General features: G+C 38.9%; 1 protein-coding gene across 2 annotated transcripts; it reads left to right on the top strand.

The window, feature by feature from the left end:
- Positions 1-246: 246 nt before the first annotated feature.
- Positions 247-27518, top strand: LOC140140076 (uncharacterized). 2 transcript variants are annotated; one of them, XR_011857210.1, is made up of 2 exons: positions 247-431; positions 27095-27518. XR_011857210.1 is itself a non-coding variant. In XM_072161894.1 (2 exons), exon 2 carries the CDS (start codon positions 5325-5327, stop codon positions 6375-6377), a length of 1053 nt encoding a protein of 350 aa, XP_072017995.1. In that variant the 5' UTR covers positions 247-431; positions 5293-5324; the 3' UTR covers positions 6378-6849. The 2 variants fall into 2 exon arrangements, 1 of the variants encoding a protein (XP_072017995.1); XM_072161894.1 differs by lacking the exon at positions 27095-27518 and adding an exon at positions 5293-6849.
- Positions 27519-27530: the final 12 nt, after the last annotated feature.

The raw sequence follows: 27530 nt of genomic DNA, 5'->3' as shown, positions 1-27530 counted from the left end.
AGGCCTACTAAAAGTCGGGTGACGTGTATAATGGTCGTGGTCAATGACGGTTGTGACAGCTTGTGACGGAAGGGTTTCAAATCTGTCTGGAGACTCAAACCCCGTCCAAAAATATTGAAGTTTACCCCCCCGCTCTCGCGGTGACGAAAACCTTATCATGACCTTAATAATATTATACGCGGATCATTCTTTTGGTGGTAAGCGCCCTGAAAATTATAGGGCATCAGCAGCGTTGCCGTTGGGGACTTGGGGTTCAATAAATATCCACCGGACTTTCTGCCCGACTTCGATGAGGAAATTACACTGAGTGAGAACCATATCTACATTATTCAATATAGGTGTATAACCCCGTGTATAACGAATGTGGCTCTTTCCCAACATACCTACATCATCTTAGTCGACAGCGTTTTGGCGTATGATAGAGTAATTAGGTAAGCTTAAACATGAACCCGACAAATCGCTGACACAGTCAGTGAGTCAGTGCACCAGTCTACAGCTCGTTGAGCTAAACTGGAAGTGGGTTGTTTGGACCCGGGGTTTGGACCTCACAGTCGGTGCGGTGCTAAAAACATAAATTTGGTGCTGTACATCAGAAGGTGCGAGTAAAAAGTATGCTGGCTGTTTTAAAGTGTCTCCAGTCATGATCAGAGACCCGATTCGTCTTTCCCCACTAGGGGTGTTGAGTCGTATTTAACTAGAACTAGAACTAGACCCAGAACAAAATATTAATTTCTGACAAGATCGTGTCTGCCAGTACAGTGCAGTGACCACTCGGGTGTAGAACGCATATACAGTAATTAGCCACATAAGGTACCAGTTTAGTTACGTCACCCCCTGTGATGTGTATTCTCATGTTCTGTAAGGCCAAGTAAAAAATAAAACACGTTTCACGTCCGGGTTTTCGAAAAAAAGGAGGAGGAGGGGGGGCTTTTTATTTTCTATTTTTTATTGCAAAATTGGTGTAAATACCCATACTTAGAGCTGTTTTAGCGAATACAATAATGATAATTGCCTGGAAAAAGAAGGAGGCCCTTTTTTATTTATTGTTCTGAGAGTTACACCCCTCCAGTGATCACAAAACCTTCCTAAAATGTTTCTTGTATCTTTAGGCTATAGAAAGCATTCCAACTTCATAGACAAAACCTTCCTAAAATGTTTCTTGTATCTTACATGCTTAACAAGGCTATAGATCTAGAAAGCATTCCAACTTCATAGACATATTTTTTGAAAAGTTATAACTGAATTTCAAAAAATAAAAATATATTTGAGGAAACCTCAAAAAAGGAAGCGGGAGGGGACGTGAAACATGTTTCTTTTTTTATTTTGCCTAATATGGCTGTATAAAGACAGATGTCAATGTTATTATTGGAACCAGCAGCCAATAGCTGCATCTTTTAGCTCGAATTGTTGCAGTTGCTCGAGAAATAAAGACACAATGATCCAAAAATCCAAGGTCAGGAAGATGCAAAGTTAGCAGTTTGCCATAATTGATTTAGTACACAAGCGTTCGTGAACAAGAGAACTAGCGCCGTGCTCTCATTGATTAGCACGAAAAACTACTGTTGTGCTTTCAAAAACACAAAAGTGCAACTTTCTATTTCGTATCTTCATTAGGTTTTGGATCACACTTTGTTTCTTTAATTCTCAACCAATTTCAACAAATAAGGTCTTACAGTGTACATGTAAATCAGAGAGTTACAGTACAGGCATCGGCTGCTTGTTTTAATTTTTACACATTTGTCTTTACTTAGGATATATACAGGGATGAACACAACTCGTTAAGTGGGGGTAGGCCTACCGTAATTATTTTGCTTACTGTATTTTCACTGATATTCAAAAGTATCTCATTTTGGAAAATGGATCTCATATTTGTAATCATCTCAAATTGAATAGATTTGAGAAGCAATTTGAGATCCAATATGAGATCCAATTTGAGTGACAAATTGAGATATAATCCACCCAATTAGATTTTATTGGGTGCTAAGTTGCTAAACTATTAGGCCTATAGTTGGTGAAGTATATGGTACTGTATGGAACCAGTGTCTAGACTTCTCATGGTCAAGTATGGGTTTAATTGCTGTTCATGGTCTTTTGAGTATGTACACAAGGTCTAAAATGTTTTTCTTGTTCCTTTCCAAAACAAAAAATCAAGAGAATGTTTTTCAAATTATTTAACTTTGCATCAAAATATCTCACAAACTTAAAATCTGAATACTCATAAAATTGCCCCGGAAAATGGCAAACTCAGTCACTAACAAAGGACTTATAAATTCCAGGAGGACAGTTGGTTTCAGGTTGTTTGCTACAAAAAATGAAAAGAACAACAGCTAATGTGGAAATAATTTATGCAGTGAAAACTGAAGCAAAACTCTGATATTTAAATTGGAATACATAAATTTGAAGTATGTATCAACAATAAGATGTTTCATAGTATAATTGACCTTGTCCTCTTGGCAGAGAAACCTGATCTGCAAGCACAAAATTCCCAATACTACTTCAGCTATTAAAATTGGAGTAATTAGGCCTTGCTCTGTCAAAAATACAATTTTGGTGATCCCCAACTTCTTTGACCATGAGATGACAAACATTTTGTAGCACCAATGTATTAAGCACCAATTGGGTGATTATGGATCTCATATTGGTACTCAAATTCATTCTCAAATTGGGTCTCAATTCTATCCAATTTGAGATGATTTTCAAAATGAGATCCATTTTCCAAAATGAGATAGTTGTGCACAACAGTGTTTGTACACGTATGGGCAGGGTCCAACGATTTTGACCTGGGGATTTTTGCAGCGGGAAGTCCCACGATGTGCAAAGAAGTTTCTAGAACTCTAGCTGCGAATTTGCACACGATAGTTTCGCATTAGATGCTAGAGTACTGAGTTACTAAGGTACTTAACCCTTCGCAAGGGTGCAGAATTTGGAAGATCTTTGACGATAATTTTGTCTTTTTGGACACTAAAATGCATTCGATCACTTTTCAACCAAGTCTTAAATTAGCAAGCAAGCACAATAAGGTGTTTACCTATTTTATATGTACCGTACATTAAATTTTAAAGAGATTTCTCGAATATCTGACCTGCAGGCGCAAAACCATTATTTTTGTGTGTATTTCCCATAGACAAACAAACTGGCATGAGCCAGTCCGTAGTATGGCGTATCGTAGGACTGGCGAGTGAGTCTAATTTCCATAAGTCAACTGTTCATGTATCTTTTGAGCAAGATTTGCATATTTTAGCAACATTGATGCAATGGCCTCTCATGATCGGCTGTGTTTACTTCTGAACTTCCATCGCTGTACACTGTGTCATGCTTCAGCGAATCTGACTAGATTTTGAATGCAATGGTCTCTAGCCTATAATTTGAAGCTATCGGTAAGCAAATTCTTGGCTAGAGTTCTCGTGCGATCCTCGCCTGGTTACAATTATAAAGTTAAAGCCCAATATGGCCATGTGTTTTGAACTCGCCACCCTTAGCGAGGGGCTGTCAACTCTCACGCATTGGCCGTGAGTCTCACACATTGGGCCACTTTCTCGCGGTCTCACGCCAAGGTAGTATAATACCACTCCTAGGTAGTAAATGTCACGCAAAAAGCTGGAAAATGAGTAAAATCTCACGCATCGTCATGAATAATTTGTTGTTCCTACCCCCCCCCCTGCTTTTCTCATTCCTGAGCGTCGTACGTGGCTCAAATAATCATGGTACAAAATGAACATTGGAGTCGGCAAATCCCGGTACGCCTGTGTCACACGCCATGCAATTCCAAAAAGTTGACAGCCCTGCTTAGCGTTACATCACAAAATAATATTACAAATTTTTACACCAATCAAGTTTCAAATTAGAATATCTCCACAACTATTAACCCTATTAATTTAAAACTAGCAAGTATTTTTGGAAAGCTGAAGGCATTTTTTTACACATTGTACAGGGTGACCTTGAAGTTATACAGGGTGGAATAAAAAAATTCCAAATACACAATGGGTCACTCAATGCATTGCTTACTACATGTACTTGCAGTTACAAACTGAAAGCAAACAACATTGATTTGGTTAGAGGTTAGGGAGAGCCTACTGATTTTGGAAGAAAAAAAATTACAGCTGCTTGGTAATCTCGGAATTTATGGTAATCTCGGAATACAGGGTGTCCCAAAATATGTTTAAAATATTTACAATTCAACTGTAAACTGTTGCAACATATTTTGAACTGAAACATTTTGCCCCTACATTTTGGAACCCATACAGACAAAGTAAGTTCATATTTAGAGTCCTCATCAAATTTCCTCTCAGAAAATTTATACTTTGACTGTGATAGTGTGCTAGGATTAGGATAAAATTAGCATTGTTAATTTTTTCGGTCAATTCCAACAGTGCTTCAGGAAACGAGGAGCCCCCTTTTTATGTGAGGTTCTGAGGGATAAACCCATACAGTACCACAAAAAGTCTTGTAGGGGTCTACATGTATGTTCTGTAATGAACTTATTTGTATTATTTTGTGATCTGAGAATCACATGTGGAATTTGCAGGATATTTTTAAAAAGGATGTGTCTGGCAATCACAATTATGCATTAATAATATGTTAGAAAATTAATTAATCAAGCACAAATCACATGGTTTTATTTTAAATAAACTCATATTGACCATACATGGAAAAACGAATTAAAACAGCCGTCTTTCAACGCGCGATATTCAAAATTCCCGGGCGCCGAGATTGTCGAGTGCAATGACAAATGACGTCCCAGTAATGCAATGAAGGCTGACAACAATTGAGCACAAATAACCATGATGTCATTGCACTGGATAATTTCTGCTCTATGAGACTGCAAGCATCAATACTTGGTGGATCAAGATTTCAAGTCTCTTGTACTTTTATACAACATGGGGTAGCATCAATTGCAAAAAAACTTGCCGAAAAAACGGTCTGTGCCCTATCCCCCCCCCCCCATCGGACCCAGTGTGCCCCCAATCATGCTTGGTGCCCCCTAATATGATGACCCACGCTACACCACTGAATATTACTGCATATGGTCACACTTTTTAAGTTGCTCATATTTCTCAAACAAGACTACACATGCTCTCCTATACATTCAGTCAGTCAGTCAGTCAGTCAGTCAGTCAGTCAGTCAGTTAGTTATCAATTCAGTCAGAGACCAAGTGAGAACCCAATACTGCATGATGCACTAACTTAAAGGGTATAAACTCCTGTTCAAATTTCATTACGTTACATCCCTAGCCAAGTTATTTTGTTCAAGTGCGTAGACTACGGAATAAATTATTTATTTATTACATGCAGGATGTGCGGTGTACCTTAATGTTACCTGGGCCATGAAGATGTTACAGTGCTACCACCAAAGGATACTAATGGTCCAACCGTTAAGATGTACATTCTGTGAAGTCGGTTTCGACTCTATGGACAAACTTTCATGTCACAAACGCAGACACAAGATCAAGTACAGAAAACTACTTTGCAAACAGAAACATTGGATGCTGGAAAACCCAACCGTAACTCACAAGAAAGAGAAAACTCATCAGTGTGAGCAATGTCAAAAATGGTTTACACAAAGTAGCAGCTTAACAAGACACATCAGAACTCACACCAAAGAGAAGCCTTATCAGTGTGAGTACTGCCAGAAGCGGTTTGCACGTAGTGCCAGCCTAACAGTACACATCAGAACACACACAAAAGAGAAACCCTATCAATGCGAGTATTGTCAGAAATGTTTTGCTCAAAAGGCTGGTCTTATGTCACATAATGTAATACACACATCAGAGGAAAAGCCAAGTCAGTGTGAGTATTGCAAGAAATGGTTTAGTCACAGTAGTCAACTTGAAAGACACATTAGAACTCATACTAAAGAGAAACCCTATCAATGCGAGTATTGTCAAAAATGGTTTGCACATAGAAGTGACCTCTACAGACACATCAGAACTCACAACAAAGAGAAACCCTATCAATGTGAGTTTTGTCAAAAATGGTTTACACATAGTGGCACCTTAACCAGACACATCAGAACTCACACCCAAGAGAAACCTTATCAGTGTGAGTACTGCCAGAAACGGTTTGCAGACAAAGGCAGCCTAACAGTGCACATCAGAACACACACGAAAGAGAAACCCTATCAGTGTGAGTTTTGTCAGAAATGGTTTGCACAGAATTGGAACCTGACAACGCACATCAGAACGCACACGAAAGAGAAACCTTATCTGTGCGAGTATTGTCAGAAATGTTTTGCTCAACATTCTGCTCTTACAGCACATATTAAAATACACACAAAGGAAAAGCCCTATCAGTGTGAGTATTGCAAGAAATGGTTTGGTCGCAGGGGTAATCTTAAAAGACACATTCTAAATCATACTAAAGAAGCCCAATCAATGTGAGTAGTCAAAAATGGTTTGCACGTAGAAGTGTCCTCAACAGACAGCCTATCAATGTGAGCAAAAAGGGTTTGCAACATCTAGTGATCTCAAAACATGCATGTATCAGAACTTGCACCAAAGAGAAACACTAGCAGTTTGACTGCTGCCATAAATGCTTTGCTCAAAGCAGTCACCTCAATGAGTATATCATAACTCACACACAAGAGAAACCTGATCAGTATGAGTACTGCCTAAAATGTTTTTACACAAGCAGACATCTCAAAACACGTCAGAATTCACACCAATGAAAGGCGTTAACAGTGTCAGTATTTTCAGAAATGCTTTGTTGGTCTGTTAAACGACATGGCTTAAAGCATTGATGCCAGTATTGCCAAAAATGGTTTGCAGACAGTGCTAACCTCACAGCACATAGAGGTCAACACATGAAAGAGACAACTTAGTGTGAATATTGCCACAAAGGGTTTGCATTGCAAGATCTTAAAACACACATCGTACATCTCGCACCAAAGATAAACCATATCAGTGCAAGTACTGCCAGAAATGCTTTGCGCAAAGCGGCCACTTTAAAGACCACATCCGGATAATTTGCACAAATAAGAAACCTTATCAGTATGAGTGTTGCCAAAAAAGTTTACAGTAGCACCAAGCTCAAAAATCACGCCAAAGCAAAACCTTTACAGTATCCATATTTGCAGAAATATTATACAGACACTTGAGCAACAGATCACATGATTTATAAAGCAAAGTTACCATCATCAGTACAATGTGGGGCAAGTTTTCCAGGCCCGTCGGAACTGCTGCGGCGGCGGGTGCGGCCACACCACTTTTCAGCCTAACAAAAATAATAAAAAATTAAGAAATAAAAAAAAACACATGAGAAACGTAGGAACAACTACATGTATTATGATATTTAGTCCCACTTTAGGAGTTTGCAGAACTGGTTTGATATTTAAACAGCTGGGCGGGCCCCATAACGGTCACAATTTGCTTCAGTGAACTCATCAACACATATATTACTTTGATGGAAGGCCATAATGTAAGAAAACAGATTATTGGTTATATTTGATTGGTTAATTACTACTGATTATTCTTGATATTTACCTTTTTCCATTTTTTTTTTTTGGATCCCCCAGTTAAAAGTATGGGTGTGGCTTCTAAAATAAAAACAGTTTGTAATATTTTTAAAATTTCATTTTGTTTTTCTGGCGATTCATAAAATTGAGTGGAAGAAAAAGAATTTTTATATGAGTTTCATAATATAAAACAAATATTGAGTGTTTTTATTCGTTCAATGGAAAGAATATTTTCATTCAGTGAATCATGAACTGTTCCATGGAACAGTCCATATTTCACCTCGTGAAAATAGTCTTACCATTGTACCGGTAGTCATAAACATTCAATATTTGTATAATATTGTGATAAATTTGTGGTAACTTCAGTGATTTTTGAATGTTTATGATTTAATTTTATTTGTTTGAGGTGTGACTTACAAATTAGTATCATGTGTAATGCAATCGAGCCTTAAATTGGTAACATGTTTTGTGGTTGATCATGTTATTCTGAATGTCATAGTTTTGAAGTTTACCTATTCAGTGGCGTGTCCAGGGGGGGGGGGCTTTGGGTGCTGAAGCCCCCCGCACTTTGTTAAAAATCATGTAAAATCAGCCGTTTTTTGGCAATTTTAGCCATTAAGCCCCCACATAAATCTGAAAGAGGGGCTGAGCCCCCCGCAGGAAAAGATCCTGGACACGCCAGTGCTATTCATGGGTGTTTGATAGGATGTAAAACTGGGTCATTTTACAAACAGTGATGGCGCTATTTATCTTTACCAGGGGAGGTACAAGCTGTATCAAAATGATTGGTACCCATCAATTTTCATTGATAATGGATGAGCCTGACACATCAAAAGTCAACATAAGATTCAAATAATTTGTAGATTAATTGCAAAACAAGACATAAACTATACATTCTGGACATTTAAAAAGTATCCAATGTTGTATTTGGAAGAGGCAGGCTTTTCAATAAACATCAAAATTGATGGGTACCAATCATTTTGATACACCCTGTAATATACACTTGTAAAATGGTATCAGAACTTTGGCAAACAGATTAACGTTATGACAAGGTAATTTTCAAAAACTGTATATCATAAAATGATAGGTATAACTCATATTATTTGGCGAGTTGAAAATACATGTAAACAGCGCCCTCAATGTGCTCAAAATTATACAGTTTATAGAATTAAAATTACCACTAAACAGAAAAAGATGAATAATTTGATTATACAAATGAAAATGTATCTTAAAAATTGCTACAAAATAAAAATGTACATACAGTATGTGTGATAGCCGTCGGTGTTATTCAGTCTAGAATTAGGGGTGGTGCAATAATTATGTGTACCGGGGGTGAATTACATATAGGGGGGCAAAGATTTTTTGGCAGGCCAGAAGGGGACAAGCATTTTTACATTACGCCCTAAAAGGCATAGGAAAACGCGTTAGGAACACATTCAAATATGCATAATTTCCTGCTTTCGCTATGCTCGCATTATATGAAACGACAATTTAAGGTTTTAAATTCGGGTTCCCCAAAATCTTGCATGTGTAAGGGGGGGGCAAAGGTTTTTTGGCAACTCGAAAGGGGGGGAAGCATTTTTTGGCAGACCATTTTGAGAATTCCCCCCCAGGGGTACACATAATTATTGCACCACCCCTTAGCCTCCCCCAAAAATTTTTTGTCTCAAATTGTTTTTACTTTAATTTATTTTTTTCGGGAACAAAGTCGGGAATTTTCAAACAACTCGTGAGCTCCGAGACAAACCTTTTTCTGCCTTATAATAACATTTTGTTAGAAAAATTAATAAATGACCACATCAAAACAACCGTGTATTAACTTACCTTTGAAAAAAATTTGTACTTTTCATTTTCAAAAATGTGCTTTGGCTTCGCCACCTTAAACCCCCATGAGTAAGCAATGCCCCCCCCCCCCTCATGGAGCTAGCACAACCTTTTTTTGTGGGGGGCATAAGAGCAACATCCCTCTATCTCTAAGGACCACTATCTCTAAGGTTCGCTACAGGGGCGGACTGGTGGTTTTAGGCGGCCGTGGCAAATTTATTAAGACCGGCCCTATTACTCACTTGGGCCCTGGTAGGGTCCAGGGGCAAAGCCCCTGGTGGGGGTCCAGGGGGCGAAGCCCCGGACAACTAAGGGTTTTAGCTATTCTAGGGGGGTCAGGAAGCCCGGATTTGACAACGATTTCTGAAGCCAAATTCCATTTGTACAGACTTGAAATATACTTTATCCATTGTCACTCACTTGCAATAATCAAGATCAAACCAACAGTTATTCAATTTATAAGTAGTCTGCATGTTTTATGTTTTGACTCATTTGCACACATATAGAATTACATCTTTGCAGAACTGTGTTATCATATCGTGAGTATATTCAATCATTAAAAGACAAATGCTAAAAATTGTTTAGGCCTACTGGGTAAAGGTTAATAGCTACTTTTTTAAACTATTGCGATTTGGTATAGTTCACAGCATCTAGCGAATGGTAGTGAGCTTTGGCAAAAATTGCATTGATTTCATAGCGAGCGTGATAAAACTCCACAGTGGCGTAGATTTGTTTTTAACTGATGATGATGCAGTTGAATAAATTCGCGCGAAGCGCGAAAAAATTGACACTTTTTAGGCTAAAATGGCCAAATATGAGATTGATTTGGTCAGAAACTCACATAGGCCTACAGGTGTCATCATGGGGGCTTGTATGGACCATCCCCCTTTTAAAATATTGGGGGGGGGATTTATGCCCCTATTTCTACAGGCCTTAGGCCCTATCACTATGCAACAGTGGGCACACTGTGCAGGCCCTCATATTACTCATCCTGATCCCCCTCCTTTCTTCTCTTTTCCTTTCTTTCTCCTATGTCTGCCTGATACCAAATGCCCATACCGGCCCTAGCCTCATTCCGCAGCCGCAATGAAATACCAATATTCCACTGATAGCCAGCCTAATATTTTGCTGTTGGCTTAAAATTTAAAAATTTTACTGTATCGCATCTAGAGTATTGGCCTTTTGCTGTGTTTACTTTCTAGAGAATTGATTCAAAAGGCCATTTGTAGGTGATGCCGCGACGGTGTACTAGTGGCCGGCCTATTATAATAGCTTAGTGTCATGTTAGGGCCTATACCTTAAGACCTAGGGCCTATGTCTTAGGCCTTACGCCTTCGGCTCTCGGACCTATGCCTCAGGCCATAGGGCCTATGTCTTAAGATACTCCATCCCCATTCTCTCCCCTTTCCCTTTCTTTCTCCTCTTTTTCCTTTTCTCTCTTTCTCTTTTTTCTCCCTTACTCCTTTGTTTTCCTTTTTCTTTCTTTTTCTCTTCTTTTTGAGCAACCGGCCTGAGCGGCCCAGAACCAAGTGGCCCATGTGGCGATCGCCACAACGCCACAGTGGCCAGTCCGCCCCTGGTTCGCTATCACTAATGTGTAAAGTCTATGGAGATGAGAATCCCGCTATCTCTTTAATAGAGAAAAGTGTGCGCTATTCCTAAAAAAGGTCCGCTACTTCCAAGGTTCAATATCACTAATTCAGGACAAGGTTTGCTAGTTCTATTAATGTTCGTTATCACTAATTTTAAATAAGGTCCACTACGGTATCTCTAATTTTAAATATGGTTTGCTATCTCTAATCTAAAGTAAGGTCCGCTATTTCTAATTTTAAGGCTCGCTATCTCTAATTTAAATGAGATAGGCATATAGCGGGCATTTTAAATTAGAGATAGCAAGCCTTTTTTACAGTTAGAGTTGGTGGACCTTATTTAAAATTAGAGATAGCGGGCCTGATTGCAAACCTTGGAGATGGCGAACCTATAGAGATAGTGAACCTTAGAGATAGCGGACCTTAGAGATAGCGGACCTTATTTCAAATTAGAGGTAACAAACCTTAGGGATATACGGGGTGTGTTAAAATTAGATATTGCAGGCCTTATTTAAAATTAGTGATAGCGAACCAACCTTAGAAAAAGTGAATCTTCAATAAATTAGTGATAGCAAACCTTATTTAAAATTAGTGATATCGAACCTTACAAATACTGAACCTTAAATTTCAAATTGGTGATATCGAACCTTAGGTACATAGTGGACCTTTTTTGTAACTAGTGATAGCAATCCTTAGAGATATCGGTCCTTAGAGATATCGGCCCTTAGAGATATCTGTCCTTAGAGATAGCGAACCAGCGCTGGGATAAGAGCGCATTGTTTTTTAAATAGACTCAATAATGTGATGTATCCAGGGGGTGTGCAATAATTATGAGCTCGCCAAAAATCGCTTGCCCCCCCCTCGGCCCGCCAAAAGTCGCTCCCCCCTCTTAGCCCGCCAAAAAATCTTTGCCCCTTCCCCCCAGCACATGCCAAATTTTCGGGATCCCAATTTGCAGCGTTCGAAATTTTGGTTGTCCGGTTGCCCGGGACAACTAAAGAAGTCGCCGGACAACCAAAAATACTGATTCGGTTGTCCGCCGGACAACCATAAATCTAGCCAAAAGTCACATTTGTAGGCCTACAGACAACCAAAAACTTAGACGGACAACCAGAAATTGTAATCTGGTTGTCCGTGGGACAACCATTTATTTTTCCTAAATTCGAACACTGCCAATTTGTAAACTTTAAATGGTCTATATACATGTTGCGAGTGCAGTGAGCAGGAAAATTAGCATATTTAAGTGTTTCCGTACGGTTTATGGCAGCCCCTTTAAAGGGTAAAATTGGGGGGCAAGCAATTTTTTTTTTTTTTTTTTTTCCGTAAATTTTATTCCCTGTACTTGGAGCTGGTGGTGGGAAAGAAAAAACATACAAAATGGATCCACCAGCTCCCACAACACATCTTACATTACCAATGCTATACAAGTATAAAATTTTTTTAGAAGCAAGCAATTTTGGCAAGCCAAGGGGGGGGGGCAAGCGATTTAACACATCTGAGAGTGTGACCAGCCAACCCATGTAATTTGGTTGAGTTTAGATATGGAATAGGAAGATAGCACTAGCTCAACTGCAGAGTTGTATTTCTCCAAAAATAGAATTCATAAGCTAAATTGCCTAATAAATTTGTGCACACTCATGAATTTGAGACATTCTGTCCGTTCTGTCTCAAAACTATCGTCAATATTGACGGCTCCGTCAAGACTTGCATCTCTTATCATTTTATAATCCATGTGTTGCCAAAATTGTTGTTTTGCATAGCCAATGGAACATTAGCTAAATTTGATACATAATTCATCTTCATTCCTACTTATATGCTTCAACTTGGAGCATTTCCTGGGCTTACCATATTTCCACGAATAATAGTGCAATGTTGTCGGCAATTTCCGGCAAAATCAATGTATGTTTTAATACAAATTTCGGATGGAGGGATGCTGTTTAGCCTGTACTCTTTTTCAATTAATTATTACTGGTATTTGTTTAGGATCAAGTCCAGTATATTTATAATTTCAGAATCATTTCACGTTTGAAATTTCTAGCCAGGTTATTTTGTTTAAGTGTGGAATAAATTATTTACTATTTTTGTTAACTTATTTACATGCAGGATATGCTGTGTACTTGCACCTGATTGTTCCAGTAGTTGGCTAGTAATGATGTTTAAGGGTTACCAACAAAGGATACCACAAATGTTCCAACCTTTGAGGTGTACATTCTGTGAAGCCAGTTTCGACTCTATGGACAAACTGTCATGTCACAAACGCAGACACAAGATGAAGTATAACAAACTATTTTGCAAAAAGAAATATCGGGTGTTGGAAAACTCAACAAAAAAAAAGACAGAGAAATCATATAAGTGTGAGCATTGTCAAAAATGTTTTACATGTAGTGGCAACCTAATAAAGCACATCAGAACACACACCAAAGAGAAACCTTATAAGTGCGAGTACTGCCAGAAATGCTTTACTCAAAGCAGCTACCTCAAAATCCACATCAGAACTCACACAAAAGAGAAACCATATCAGTGTGAGTATTGTCAAAAATGCTTTGCATGTAGTAGCCATCTGAAAAATCATATCAAAACTCACACCAAAGAGAAACCCTTTCAGTGTGAGTACTGCCAAAAAGGGTTTGCACGTTTTAGTGACCTCAACAGACACATGAGAAGTCACACCAAAGAGAAACCCTATCAGTGCGAGTACTGCCAAAAATGGTTTGCAAGATCTAGTGATCTCCGAACACACATCAGAACTCACACCAAAGAGAAACCCTATCAGTGTGACCACTGCCAGAAATGCTTTACTCAAAGTAGTCACCTCAATGAGCATGTCAGAACTCACACAAAAGAGAAACCTTATCAGTGTGAGTGCTGCGAAAAATGTTTTTCCACAAGCAGACGTCTCAAAACTCACATCAAAACTCATGCCAATGAAAGGCCTTTTCAGTATTGTCAGAAACGGTTTGTAGATCGTTGGTCTTTCGTAAGACATGTCAGAAGGCACACCAAAGAGAAGAATCATCAGTGTCAGTTTTGCCAAAAATGGTTTACAGAAAGTGCTAACCTCAGAACACACATTAAATCTTTGCACACCAAAGAGACGCCTTATCAATGCGAGTATTGCCAAAAATATTTTGTACGCATTGGTACTCTTAAGGAACACATTATGATTCACACCAAAGAGAAACCCTATCAGTGTGAGTATTGTCAAAAAGGGTTTGCAAGGTCTTTTGATCTCAGAACACACATCAGAACTCACACCAAAGAGAAACCCTATCACTGTTAGAAATTAGAGATAACAAACCTTAGGGATATACGGGGTGTGTTAAAATTAGAAATTGCGGGACTTGTTTAAAATTAGTGATAGCGAAGTCTTTTCAGTGTCAGTATTGTCAGAAACGGTTTGCAGATCGTTGGTCTTTCGGAAGACATGTCAGACGGCACACCAAAGAGAATAACCATCAGTGCCAGTTTTGCCAAAAATGGTTTCAGAAAGTGCTAACCTCAGAACACACATTAAATCTTTGCACACCAAAGAGACACCTTATCAATGCGAGTTTTGCCAAAAATATTTTGTACGCATTGGTACTCTTAAGGAACACATTATGATTCACACCAAAGAGAAACCCTATCAGTGTGAATATTGTCAAAAAGGGTTTGCAAGATCTTTTGATCTCAGAACACACATCAGAACCCACACCAAAGAGAAACCCTATCAGTGTGACCACTGCCAGAAATGCTTTACTCAAAGTAGTCACCTTAATGAGCATGTCAGAACTCACACAAAAGAGAAACCTAATCAGTGAGAGTATTGCCAAAAAGTGTTTGCAAGATCTTTTGATCTCAGAACACACATCATGGTTTGGTTTTTAAAAACAATTCAAATTAGAGGTAACAAACCTTGGGGATATACGGGGTGTGTTAAAATTAGAAATTGCAGGCCTTATTTAAAATTAGTGATAGCGAACCAACCTTAGAAAAAGTGAATCTTGAATAAATTAGTGATAGCAAACCTTATTTATATAATTAGTGATATCGAACCTTAGAAATACTGAACCTTATTTCAAATTGGTGATATCGAACCTTAGGTATATAGTGGACCTTTTTTGTAACTAGTGATAGCGAACGTTTTAGAGATAGCAATCCTTAGAGATATCGGTCCTTAGAGACAGCGAACCGGCGTTGGTATAAGAGCGCATTGTTTTTTAAATAGGCTCGATAATAATGTGATGTATTCAGGGGCTGTGCAATAATTATGAGCTCAGGGAGGGGGGGTAAAAAGTCGCTTCCCCTCCTAGCCCGCCAAAAATCTTTGCCCCCCCGCACATGCCAATTTTCGGGATCCAAATTTGTAAACTTTAAATGGTCTATATACAAGTTGCGACTGCAGTGAGCAGGAAAATTAGCATATTTAAGCCTTTCTGTACGGGTTTCCTAAGCCTTTGTAGAGTGTTTTATCTAAAAGGCACCCCAAGAATGTGTGCCAAAAATCCCCCCCCCCCCCGCTTGCCAAAAATTGCTTGCCCCCCAATTTAACCCTCCCCCAGGGCTCAGAATTATTCCACAGCCCCTTAAGCAATGGTAAGATATTCGTTTACATTGTTATTATATGGCAGCCCCTTTCAGCTCGCCAAAAATGTCCCCCCCCCCCCCCCAATTTTACCCTCCCTAGGGCTCATAATTATTGTACAGCCCCTCAGCTGTTTGATAATATAATCATATCAAAAGGATATGACACGTGCGTGTGTGTACGTACGCGTATGACAGAATTACAAGGTTGTCAATTCTATAGCATAGTGGTACACTAATAAACTACGCAAAAAAAAGTTTCTTTATGGTTAAAAAATTTACCCACAATTAAAATCTAGCAACTAATTCTGTACGTTTGCTAAAAATCGCATGCGGGGGATTGTCCTGCGCATTTTGACACCTCAATCACTACCCTACGACACTCCTGAGAAAGATATGAGTACCAAGAGGTCGACAAATAAAAATGGCAAAGAAGCCAATTCAATGGTTTTAGAGCTGATTCACTGATCCAAGACGGTTTCATCATTCCCGCCTTTTCAATTTGAATCTAAAGCATTTTCCTTGATGCATGTTGGATAATCCTCTGCTTATTGTGCAGATGAATGATCAAAGACATTTACGTTTTGAGAGATGGGTTTGGAAAAGGGATTCAAAACAGGTCATGATTGCAGTTTGGAAGATACTGTACGTATGTTCAATATCAGGGGCGGACTGGTGGTTTTAGGCGGCCGTGGCAAATTTATTAAGACCGGCCCTTTTACTCAAATAGAGCGCAGCGAGGCGAAGCGAGCGTAGCGACTAGCGCATGGGGTCCAGGGGCCCGCGTAAGGGCCCCTGGTAGGGTCCAGGGGCAAAGCCCCTGGTGGGGGTCCAGGGGGGCGAAGCCCCCGGACAACTAAGGGTTTTAGCTATTCTAGGGGGTCAGGAAACCCGCATTTTACAACGATTTCTGAAGCCAAATTCCATTTGTACAGACTTGAAATATTCTTAATCCAATGTCACTCACTTGCAAGATCAAACCAACAGTTATTCAATTTATAAGTAGTGTGCATGTTTTATGTTTTGACTCATTTGCACACATATAGAATTACATCTTTGCAGAACTTTGTTGTCATATCGTGAGTATATATTCAATCATTAAAAGACAAATGCTAAAAATTGTTTAGGCCTACTGGGTAAAGGTTAATAGCAACTTTTTAAACTATTGCGATTTGGTAGTTCACAGCATCTAGCGAATGGTAGTGAGCTTTGGCAAAATTGCATTGATCATTTCATAGCAAGCGTGATAAAACTCCACAGTGGCCTAGATTTGTTTTTAACATTGGGGTTGGAAAAATATTCTTGAAATAGCACCTTTTGGCGACATAAGTTTATTGTACAAATGCGCGCGAAGCGCACAGACATTTTTGGCATATTGAAACTAAACTGGTGATGATGTAGTGGAATAAATTCACGCGAAGCGCGAAAAAATTGACACTTTTTAGGCTAAAATGGCTAAATATGAGATTGATTTGGTCAGAAACTCACATAGGCCTACAGGTGTCATTATGGGGGGCTTGTATGGACCATCCCTTTTAAAATATGTGGGGGGGGGGGGTTTTATCCCCCATCCCCCGGGATCTACGCCTATGAGTTGAAACATCAAAAGGGAAAGAAATTGGTTTGAGTTGAGTATTAAACTGAGTAATGTGGCTGTAAGTATTATGCAATGTAATCCCTGCATTACAAGGAGCACCCCAGCCCAGAGGTTTTCGAATGATGGTCTAGCCGTGCTAGTTTTGACAGCTGATGGTGGCCCAAAGGCCGGGAGGGGGGCACTCACTAAAAATGAGTGAAGCGATGTGCGTGTAGTGCGGCCACAACCCACATTAACCCCCATTTTTCAACTCCCTCTCACTCAATGACCACTTTTTTATTTTTTATTTTACTGAATTACTGAACTCCTCACTCAATGACCCCTATTTTTTCTTTTCCTGTCACAATAAGACATCCCTTTGTGAAGAATTTTTGACAAATTTCTGGTAGTCTTTCACCGTTGTTTCTCAAAAAAAACGTTTATATTTTGACCCAAGTTTTGCCCCAGTCTCACTGAAAGAACCCCCTTTTGAGGCCTCCTTACTGAATGACCCCCTTGGTTATATGGCGTCGAAGCTCTCACCAAAAGACCCCTATAGCATGTATAGTTTCAAACTGGTGTCCCATGTCCGCACTCCCCGTCACTTCGAAAGTCGTGCCTGTAGGCCTATCAGCCCCTATTTCTACAGGCCTTAGGCCCTATCACTATGCGGCAGACAAACAGCGGGCACACTGTGTATGCCCTTATATTACTCATCCCCCTCAATGATCCCCCTCCTTTCTTCTCTTTTCCTTTCTTTCTCCTATGGCTGCCTAATACCAAATGCCCATACCGGCCCTAGCCTCATTCCGCAGCCGCAATGAAATACCAACATTCCATTGACAGCCAGCCCAATATTTTGCTGTTGGCTTAAAATTTAAAAATTTTACTGTATCGCATCTAGAGTATTGGCCTTTTGCTGTGTTTACGGTCTAAAGAATTGATTCAAAAGGCCATTTGTAGATGATGCCGCGACGGTGTCCTAGTGGCCGGCCTATAATAGCTTAGTGTTAGGGCCTATACCTTAAGCCCTAGGGCTTATGTCTTGGGCCTTTCTCTTTTTTCTCCCCTTTTCCTTTCTTTTCCTTTTTCTTTCTTTTTCTCTTCTTTTTGAGCAACCGGCCCTGAGCGGCCCAGAACCAAGCGGCCCATATGGCGATCGCCACAACGCCACAGTGGCCAGTCCGCCCCTGTTCAATATGTTACCAAAACAGAAGAAATTGAGACACTTGAGTGGCCCTCCAGCAGCCCTGATCTTTACCCCTTGGAGAACCTTTGGGATCAACTCAAGAGACGAGTCAACAAGAATATAATGGCAGATACAACTCTGGTGAGATTGCGTCGCATCGTTATCAACGCGTGGAATGGGATTGATGAGCAAGGTAACATTCGACGTCTCATTAGGAGCATGAGACGCCGCGTGGCTGCTGCAAGGGAAGCCAACGGTGGACACACAAAGTACTGAAAGAAAAAAAGATAAATCTCAAGTGAAGTTGGAAGCGGCAGTATGATGCCTGAAATGTGCTCAGCAAGTAAACAAAAAATGTTATCTGCATGTTTGTCGTTTTTTGTGTTCTTTATGCTGAAAACTTGAATAGGCCTTTTTGCAATTTTCATTTTTTGACCTCGTGTTACTTAAGGGCTGGGGTATGAACGTTTGGACAGTATTTATTGTGGGACATTAGAGCACATCAGACATATCGAATTGCATTCTGAATACGAAGAATGTCATTCTGATATCAAATAATTTTGATTTTTGAAATTCGCAATTTAATACACATTTTATGGCAAATCATTAAAATTGATATTTTTGATATTTAACAGTACTTGAAGTAAACTTTATAAATCTGATGATTTATACTTAAAGTGTATGTAGGTGGGATGAAAAGCCGACGATCAATTGAAAATTTTGACCTTTCGTATTGAAGATATGGATTTTTTTCCCAAAACACCAAAAAAAAATAGGTCTTTTGGGGAAAAAAATCCATATCTTCAATATGAAATGTCAAAATTTTCAATCGACCGTCGGCTTTTTCCTCCCTGCTACATACACTTTAAGAATATGTCATTAGATTTATATAATTTACTTCGAGTACTGTTATATATCAAAATTTGAAAAATATCAAGTTTTTATAATTTGTCATAAAATTTGTATTATATTGTGATTTTCAAAAATGAAAATTATTTGATATCAGAAAGACATGCTTCGTATTCAGAATGCAATTGATAGGTCTGAGGTGCTCTCATGTCCCACAAAAAAATACTGTCGAAACGCAATAAACGCTCATTTTAGATCCCTTAAACATTCATATATTTTCTTAGGAGTGTCGTAGGGTAGTGATTGAGATGTCAAAATGCGCAGGACAATCACCCGCATGCGATTTAGCAAATGTGCAACATTAGTCGCTAGATTTTAATAGTGGGTAAATTTCCTAACCATAATGAAACATTTTTTGCGTAGTGTACAACTTTCTTTTATATTTGCCTGCATTAAGGGCCGGGGTATGAGCGACCTTGAAGTTCCGGTATCTGGAGAGGGGAAGTAATGAGTTACCCCAAATCACAGCAGCAGGTAGTGACTGGGCCGCCGAGTGCTAATATATATTTATTTTGGAAGGTTCGTGTTTGTTTTAAATTTTGGGGCGTTTTTCCAAAATTTGATATTTTTGGTCATATTTGAAAAAAGCGACATGCCAAAGACAACTCTTTGGGCACATAGTTTGTTATTGTTATTGCAGTTCTTTTCCACATACCTACGTTAACATTCGATTTCGTGATTTACTAATATTATATATTTTATGACTGCAATTTGGCGTTTTCAATGCGTTTTACACGTATCTTGAAATTAACGCAAATATCTAGTCACGCTGCTTTTAGAATTTTACCTGATCGTCGGCTTTTGCAGGCAACAGAATGCAGATTGGCTCACGATAGATGTCGTATTCCTCTATGTGGTTCACTCATTGATAAAATGAGTTTGCATTCCTTGTAACAACACACACATTGCCGTCTGGAAACCGGTGCTGCGTGCAAAACCACATACCTTTGCAAAATATGATATTTTGCATATGCAAAATTACATACTTTCCAAAAGTATGTAGTTTTGCATATGCAAAATACATACTTTCAAAAGTATGTAGTTTTGCATATGCAAAACTACATACTTCGGCAAAATATGTAGTTTTGCATATGCAAAATATCATACTTTACGGTCACTATGAAAAATACAAGTTTTGCTGGGAAACCCCGTGCAGTTCGTGTTTGTGAATAAGGGCGCATGTCACAATGATTGGTAACTTATATTTTAAAAGGCAAAATATAGCGGACTGTGTATGTAACAAATGAATTAGCAATATCTGTATCTGTCTCCACAATCCTAAAGTATTAGGCTACATATAATATAAATTATTCTTTGAAAGTAGAGAATATTAGAACAGTGACCGTATGGATCCATTCTGCCCCTAAAGCGGCCGATACCGAACAACACATCATAGGGCCTACACGGCCTTGACCTGCGGTTGTCTAAATTCTGAGGGATTTGCATGCTGGTCAGGTAGAAGATAAATAACAGTGGGCAGAGTGACCTTCAGCTTCTCCGTGTTTGGTCAGACCTACCGTATAGGCGTAGGCTGCATGGGGTGTATCCTGCATAAATTAGTGTTCTTGGTCAAACCTGAGAGTAGTATACCTCAGGTTCAAACACATGTTTCACACTTAAGTGTACGCTGCATGACTGTATGTTTCTGTTTTCAGGGATGATTATCCTAATGTCTAATAAATGATGAGGGACATTAATTTGGTGGTATGCACCCTTACAACACACATCGCGCGGTGTTTCTTTATGCAAAATAAAAGTTATGCAAAACATCATACTTTGTTAGTATGTAGATATGAATGCTATACCGGGTCTGGTACTGATTTTGGGACAGCCAATAGACTTCAGCGCCGTATCAAATCTCATAAAAACCACACGACTGACGACTATGTGCAGGGGGGTGACACTAAATTCACGGCTTTTGTTTAGCCACGCAAACATATGGCATATTTTGTTGGCTTGCTCTCAACAAAGTGAGGCAAGGTATCGATCGGTTATGAATAATTCACATCAACTCTTACTCAGCCCATGTGTTTGAGGTCACCACACATAAAGGTGTCGTAAGTTTAGCAAATCGAACCTGTTGAAGATAGTAAAAAGCGCCCCCAAGCAAGGTTAGACCGGGCGGAAGTGGGTCAACTACTATGATCCCATCAGGCCACAGTGATTTGTTTCTGCAAGAAAGTCTTTTAATTTGATAAGGGAATGTCTTGTTGATATAGTAATGTCGAAATTAAGACTAACTATCGATAATACAAAGGAAATATACGACAAGCATAAGATATGAAATACAGTGAGTATTTGAAGTCACAAAAATCATTTGACACTCACGTGACCTTCCAAAATGGCGCCCGCGGCAATAGTATTTGCCATGTGCTTCCTCCCTGTGGAAAAGTATCCCGAAAAATGTCAATCTGCACTAATACACTTATTGGTGTAGCCTGCCAGTATGAATTATTGTTGAAAAGTAGAATAGCACCGTAATTTTGACATTTAATTGTATATCGCCACTAATAATCCAAAAATCCGATCTTTATTCATCACGTCTATTGGCTCATTTTCTTACATTGAACTATTATAGGCACTTCAACATCGATGATAACCAGCGTACACCACAAGACCCCAGAAAAAAAAAACAGGCTCACGTCAAGCCGTCTGTACACCTGTCTTCATTACTCTTCAATCATATAATAGATTGAATACAATACCCGTTCATGCCTCTCTTTTCAAAGAGACTAATCTTACAGGTACAAGTGATTAGCATTTCTTTGACATCTATGGTTCAATGCATCGGTAGGTCCTACCGCATGAACGTGAGTGCGGGCGATGATTGTATTCATCTATTGTAGCTTATTGTTATGGTAGTTAATCCGATTTAAGTACGTCACTTCGCCAGCGTGCGTATAAACGTATTATGTTAGGGAGTAGCCTACATTAAACAATTACAATTTCAAACTTTGTGATTGGCAATAGGCCCCTATACTGGTAGGCCTACATTAAAAAAGTATGCATGGGTGACACCCAGGAGCGATTATAGTATTTGTAGTCGCTACATCATATTTTGATTGTTTCCGTTTGCCATAATTTAACACGGAATAAAAGCAAAACTCACTGAAAAATAACATTTGCTGAAAAATCAACTAAGTTTAGGGAGTGTTCAGAAATACTTTGGTGGGGGGGCAATATATTTTTTCGTGTTACAAATTTTTAACCCCCCTATCCCCTCTTCGTGAACCCAAAACTTTGTTGACCCCCGGTCTCACAAGTTAATGGACCTAAAACTGTTATGACCCCCACCCTCATATTAAGTACAAAACTATTTTGCCCCCCCCCCGACCTGTACCATTGTACATCAAACGATAGAGGAAATAATATATTTAATAATACTAAAACTTGTATTCATGTCAGTGTTGTGAGTCGGTAAATTACCGGTTAATTTACATTGTAATTTACCGCCATCTTAATTTACTGTAGTAAAATAGATTAATTTTTTTTAATTAAACTTCAAATAATATTGTTCTTGTTTGTTTATTTTAGATGACAATTACAGTTTCATGCAAAAGAGTTATGCAAATACTTTAAAATGTACGTTCGGTCGGAATGTGCATAATAATTATGTTTCGTGCGGTAGCCGATACAAACGGAAACTACTCTGTCCCTTGATCAAACGTCTATTATATTAACGCCCTCTGGCCAGGTCAGACCATCATTTTAATAACAATATGCTATTAACATATGAATTGGACACATGCAAATTACGAAGTGTCACATCCTGATTTAATAATCCTTGCTATGTGTTTATGTTTCCCGCACGAAAGCTGGTGTCTACATCTATTACTATACTTCTTTGGAAACGTTGACCTTTGACCTTTGACCATTCTTTGTATAACGCCCTGATATGACCTTGATATGTTCGCTTGATTGGGTACGTTATAGCATCCATTTCATTGAGGTGTTAGGACTTGGTCAGTAGATAATACTTGCAGGGATACAATAGTTTAACATGGTGTGTGAGCATGGTGAAAGACTCATTATTGATTAGGCGCGGACATATTAAAGGCACAGGTCCTTTGCGTGCATTATAATAGAATGTGTGAATAGAATGTTTGGAATTTTGCAACTAAAATACTAACTGCATTCTGCATTATGTATTTATTTATTTATTTAGGCCTATGCCTACTTATTTATTTACTGACTTATTTATTTATTTTATTTATTTGGTATATTAGTTAGTAGGCCTAGTTAGTAATATTCCATGATAGGCCTACGTCGGTTTATTATTGATTGTTGGTAACTTGACAACTTGATTGATTGATCGATTGATAGTCATTTCACATTATATTCCTAGTTTATAGGCCAATTTGAATAACATCGTACATTAGATAAATAGACCTATCAGTATTGATTTATTCTATTCAGCAATATCAAGGATTACTATCAAACTTCTCATAGCTGATTGGCAGTTGGCTCAGTGGTAACGCAGTAGGTTTTACAACACCCAGGTCGCGGGTTCAATTCCCACCTCTGCCTATTTTTTGCAAGGCTGAGAAAAAAATGAAATTTCTGGACTGCAAACTTATTTGGCGCGCGATCTGAGCTGGTCCTTTTCTGGTGGCTGTGTCTGTTCAGGCACACTCCCTCTGCATCCAAACCAGGTTCACGCTCATTACACCTCCCTTAATGACAATAGAAAATTGATTTAAATGGAATTTAATACATCTCTACATCTGAGTTTGTACTAAATCACGGATGAGCAATATCGATCAGTTTCTAGATTGGGCTCCATTTCTTGTGATCGGAAAAACGAGTTACCTTATTGGTGAAATACCAATCACCCGTCGCTCACCAACAGAGTATTAGGCCTATAGCTCAGATCAATTTTGTAAAGTGGCACCATGGAAGAAAGAGATAAGAAGGAACCACAACGAACGCATTCACCTCCTGTTATTCATGAGGATTTACTTTGATCAATACCCTGCGTTAAATAGGTGATTGGTATTGTACTCCATGTATTTGCATGTTTTCTGGAGCGTGTCTGGAGGATGATTTGAACTAATGACCTTCCGTGCAAGCACCCTATAGGATTTTCTCTGGTGACGTGATCATCGGTCATTGATGGTCTACATCTCTTCCTTCCATTTTGCCAAATTTTACCGAACTTTGATGACTTTTTTCTCAGAGTTGGCAATCTTTGGCACTGAAACGAGTTACGATTATACACATATAAGCTATTAAATTAATAAGCTATTAATTTTGTTGAAATTCCAGAATCTTACTCTCGGGTAGCGTTTGTTTGTTCGTGGATGGATTTGTTATAGTTTTTTTCCAGTAATGATTTCGCCAAGCTTCTATCGCGGTAAATGGATCATACATGAAAGGAAGTACCATTGATAGCTTTTCTTTTCATGCGTCAATAGATAAGCGGATTAAAACTTGGCCGATCGACGTCGCTGTGGTTCCTTCTTATCTCTTTCTTCCATGGTGGCACTTGGTGGTGTCATTACAATTCCAGGGATAAAATTATTATTTACCTGCTGATGATGCTGTGTGCTGAAGGAATCTTAACAATGTTTAAAGCATTGAATGCTTGATTGCATATGACAGTTAATGCAGGCAGGAAGATTTGTTTGTATAATGGATGCAGCCTTTTTTTTTATACATGTACCTAAAATATGACACATTTGAAAGTTTGAATTAGGGGTTCATTCATATATTTTCATGACTAAACGGTTGTTTATGCCCGAGGGGCCGCTTGCCCCGTTCATACATACCAGAACATTTTGTGATTCATATTTTATCAAAATATTAACAAAAAATAACAAGAAACATCATTAAAAACCATGAATTTCGTTCGTTCTCCCTACCACTGCAATCGCACATCCGGGCCACCGGGCATAAACGCTGTTTATGCCCGGCTCTCGACCAATCACGCACGCCGTTATATAGCGCGTATGTATGAATGTTCTATTATATCTGTTCTTTTGTTCGGTATATATAAGTCTGAAAAAATATAAAGACTCATAACACTGTGCATTGATATAGAATAGCCGTATGGCATGCACGCTGTTTGGCGCAATGCTTACGCTAGGTGTGCGTTGCGTAATGCTTGACTAGCGCACGCTTATGTGAATTTACTCGAGCTTTATTGACGCGCGCAGTAACAAAAGCGAAATAATAACTGTTTTTTTGACACAAAATGCCCACTTCTCATTGAGATGTGCACAAAATTGTCCTAAGGGGTGGTGCAATAATTATGTGTACCCGGGGGGGGGGGTGAATTCTCAAAATGGTCTGCCAAAAATCGCTTGCCCCCCCTTTGGCCGTGCCAAAAACCTTTGCCCCCCCTTTCGACGTGCCAAAAACCTTTGCCCCCCTTTGACGTGCCAAAAAATTTTGCCCCCCTTACACATGCAAGATTTTGGGAACCCGAATTTAAAACCTTAAATTGTCTTGACATATAATGCGAGCGCAGCGAGCAGGAAATTTTGCATATTTGAACATGTTCGTAACGTTTTCCTACGCCTTTCTAGGGCGTAATATAGAAACGGTGCCCAAAATATCTGTGCCAAAAATTGCTTGCCCCCCCTTTCGACCTGCCAAAAATCGCTTGACCCCCCCTTTCGACCTGCCATAAAATGCTTGCCCCCCCCTTTTGGCCTGCCAAAAAATCTTTGCCCCCCCCTATAATTCACCCCCCGGGGTACACATAATTATTGCACCACCCCTAAATACCAACCCAAATTTTATCATGTGGTAAATCAGCCACCATAACCAAACTCACACATTCAAAATACGTCTATGAGTATGATGTCCTCTGTAGCAGAAACCATGTATCATCAAGCCATCTTCATGATTAAATTGGCGATCGACTGTTTTGAGACCCAGTTTGGAGATCGTATTGAAATACACAGTAATTGACATTAGTGTTTTAATACCCAGAATGCAAAGTTCGTCAATTTACTGTGTATTACAATGAGAGATTCAAACACTAACTTAACCATGAAGACGGCTTACCAAGATTTCTGATATCTGGGAAAGTTCACACAGGCATTTTGAACTTGTGTGAATTTGGTTGTGGTGGTGGCGGTGGACTTCCCATTTGGTTGGTACTTCAGACAATTGTGTGTGCATTTCAATTGGAAATTGGATGAAAATCACTAAAAAAAAAAATCCAAAATTCAAAGAGCCATTAAGGTGGAATCCCCCCGGTTGTGGGCAATAAAATTAACTATACAAATTGGAATTAAGGAAAAAAATACCTAGGCTTTCTTTTGCTTTTTGTTTGACATTCAAAAGTTATATTCAAAAATGTAACTTCGCGAGGCAAATTTTAAAAATTAATTCTCATGTATTTTATTGTTTTCTCAAGCTGCGATATTTAACGTTTTTCCCTTTTAAAAATTCATATCTCAACAAGAAATGTGTGACCAGCCAACCCATGTAATTTGGTTGAGTTGAGATGGAATAGGAAGATAGCACTAGCTCAACTAATTCATATTAAAGCTAAATTGCCTAATAAATGTGTGCACACTCATGAATTTGCGACATTCTGTCCGTTCTGTCTCAAAACTATCGTCAATATTGCAGGCTCCGTCAAGACTTGCTCCTCTTATCATTTTATAATCCATATTTGTTGCCAAAATAGTTGTTTTGCATAGCCAATGGAACATTTGCTAAATTTGATACATAATTCATCTTCAATCCTACTTATGCGTCAGCTGTTTAAACACTTTGGACTTGGAGCATTTCCTGGGCTTACCATATTTCCACAAATAATAGTGCGATGTTGTCGGCAAAATCAATGTATGTTTTACTTTTAATACAAATTTCGGATTGAGGGACGCTGTTCAGCTATACTCTTTTTCAAATTTAATTATTACTGGTATTTGTTGAGGATCAAGTCAAGTAGAATTATAATTTCAGACTCATTTCACGTTTGTGAAATTTCTAGCCAGGAGTAAATTATTTATTATATTTGTTTACTTATTTACATGCAGGATATGCTGTGGACATGCACCTGATTGTTCCAGTAGTTGGCTAGTGATGATGATGTTTAAGGGCCAACCTTTGAGGTGTACATTCTGTGAAACCAGTTTCGACTCTATGGACAAACTGTCATGTCACAAGCGCAGACACAAGATGAAGTATAAAAAACTACTTTGCAAAAAGAAACATTGGATGTTGGAAAACTCGACAAAAAGTCACAAGAAAGAGAAATCATATCAGTGTGATCATTGTCAAAAAAGGTTTGCATATAGTACAAACCTAATAAAACACATCAGAACACACACAAAAGAGAAACCTTATCAGTGTGAGTACTGCCCGAAACGCTGTAGTCGAAGCAGCTATCTCAAAATCCACATCAGAACTCACACCAAAGAGAAACCATATCAGTGTGAGTATTGTCAGAAATGCTTTGCATGTAGTGCTCTG

This window comes from Amphiura filiformis, chromosome 18, assembly GCF_039555335.1.
Source record: "Amphiura filiformis chromosome 18, Afil_fr2py, whole genome shotgun sequence".
NCBI lineage: Eukaryota > Metazoa > Echinodermata > Ophiuroidea > Amphilepidida > Amphiuridae > Amphiura > Amphiura filiformis.
This window is presented reverse-complemented; position numbering and strand designations above follow the sequence as displayed.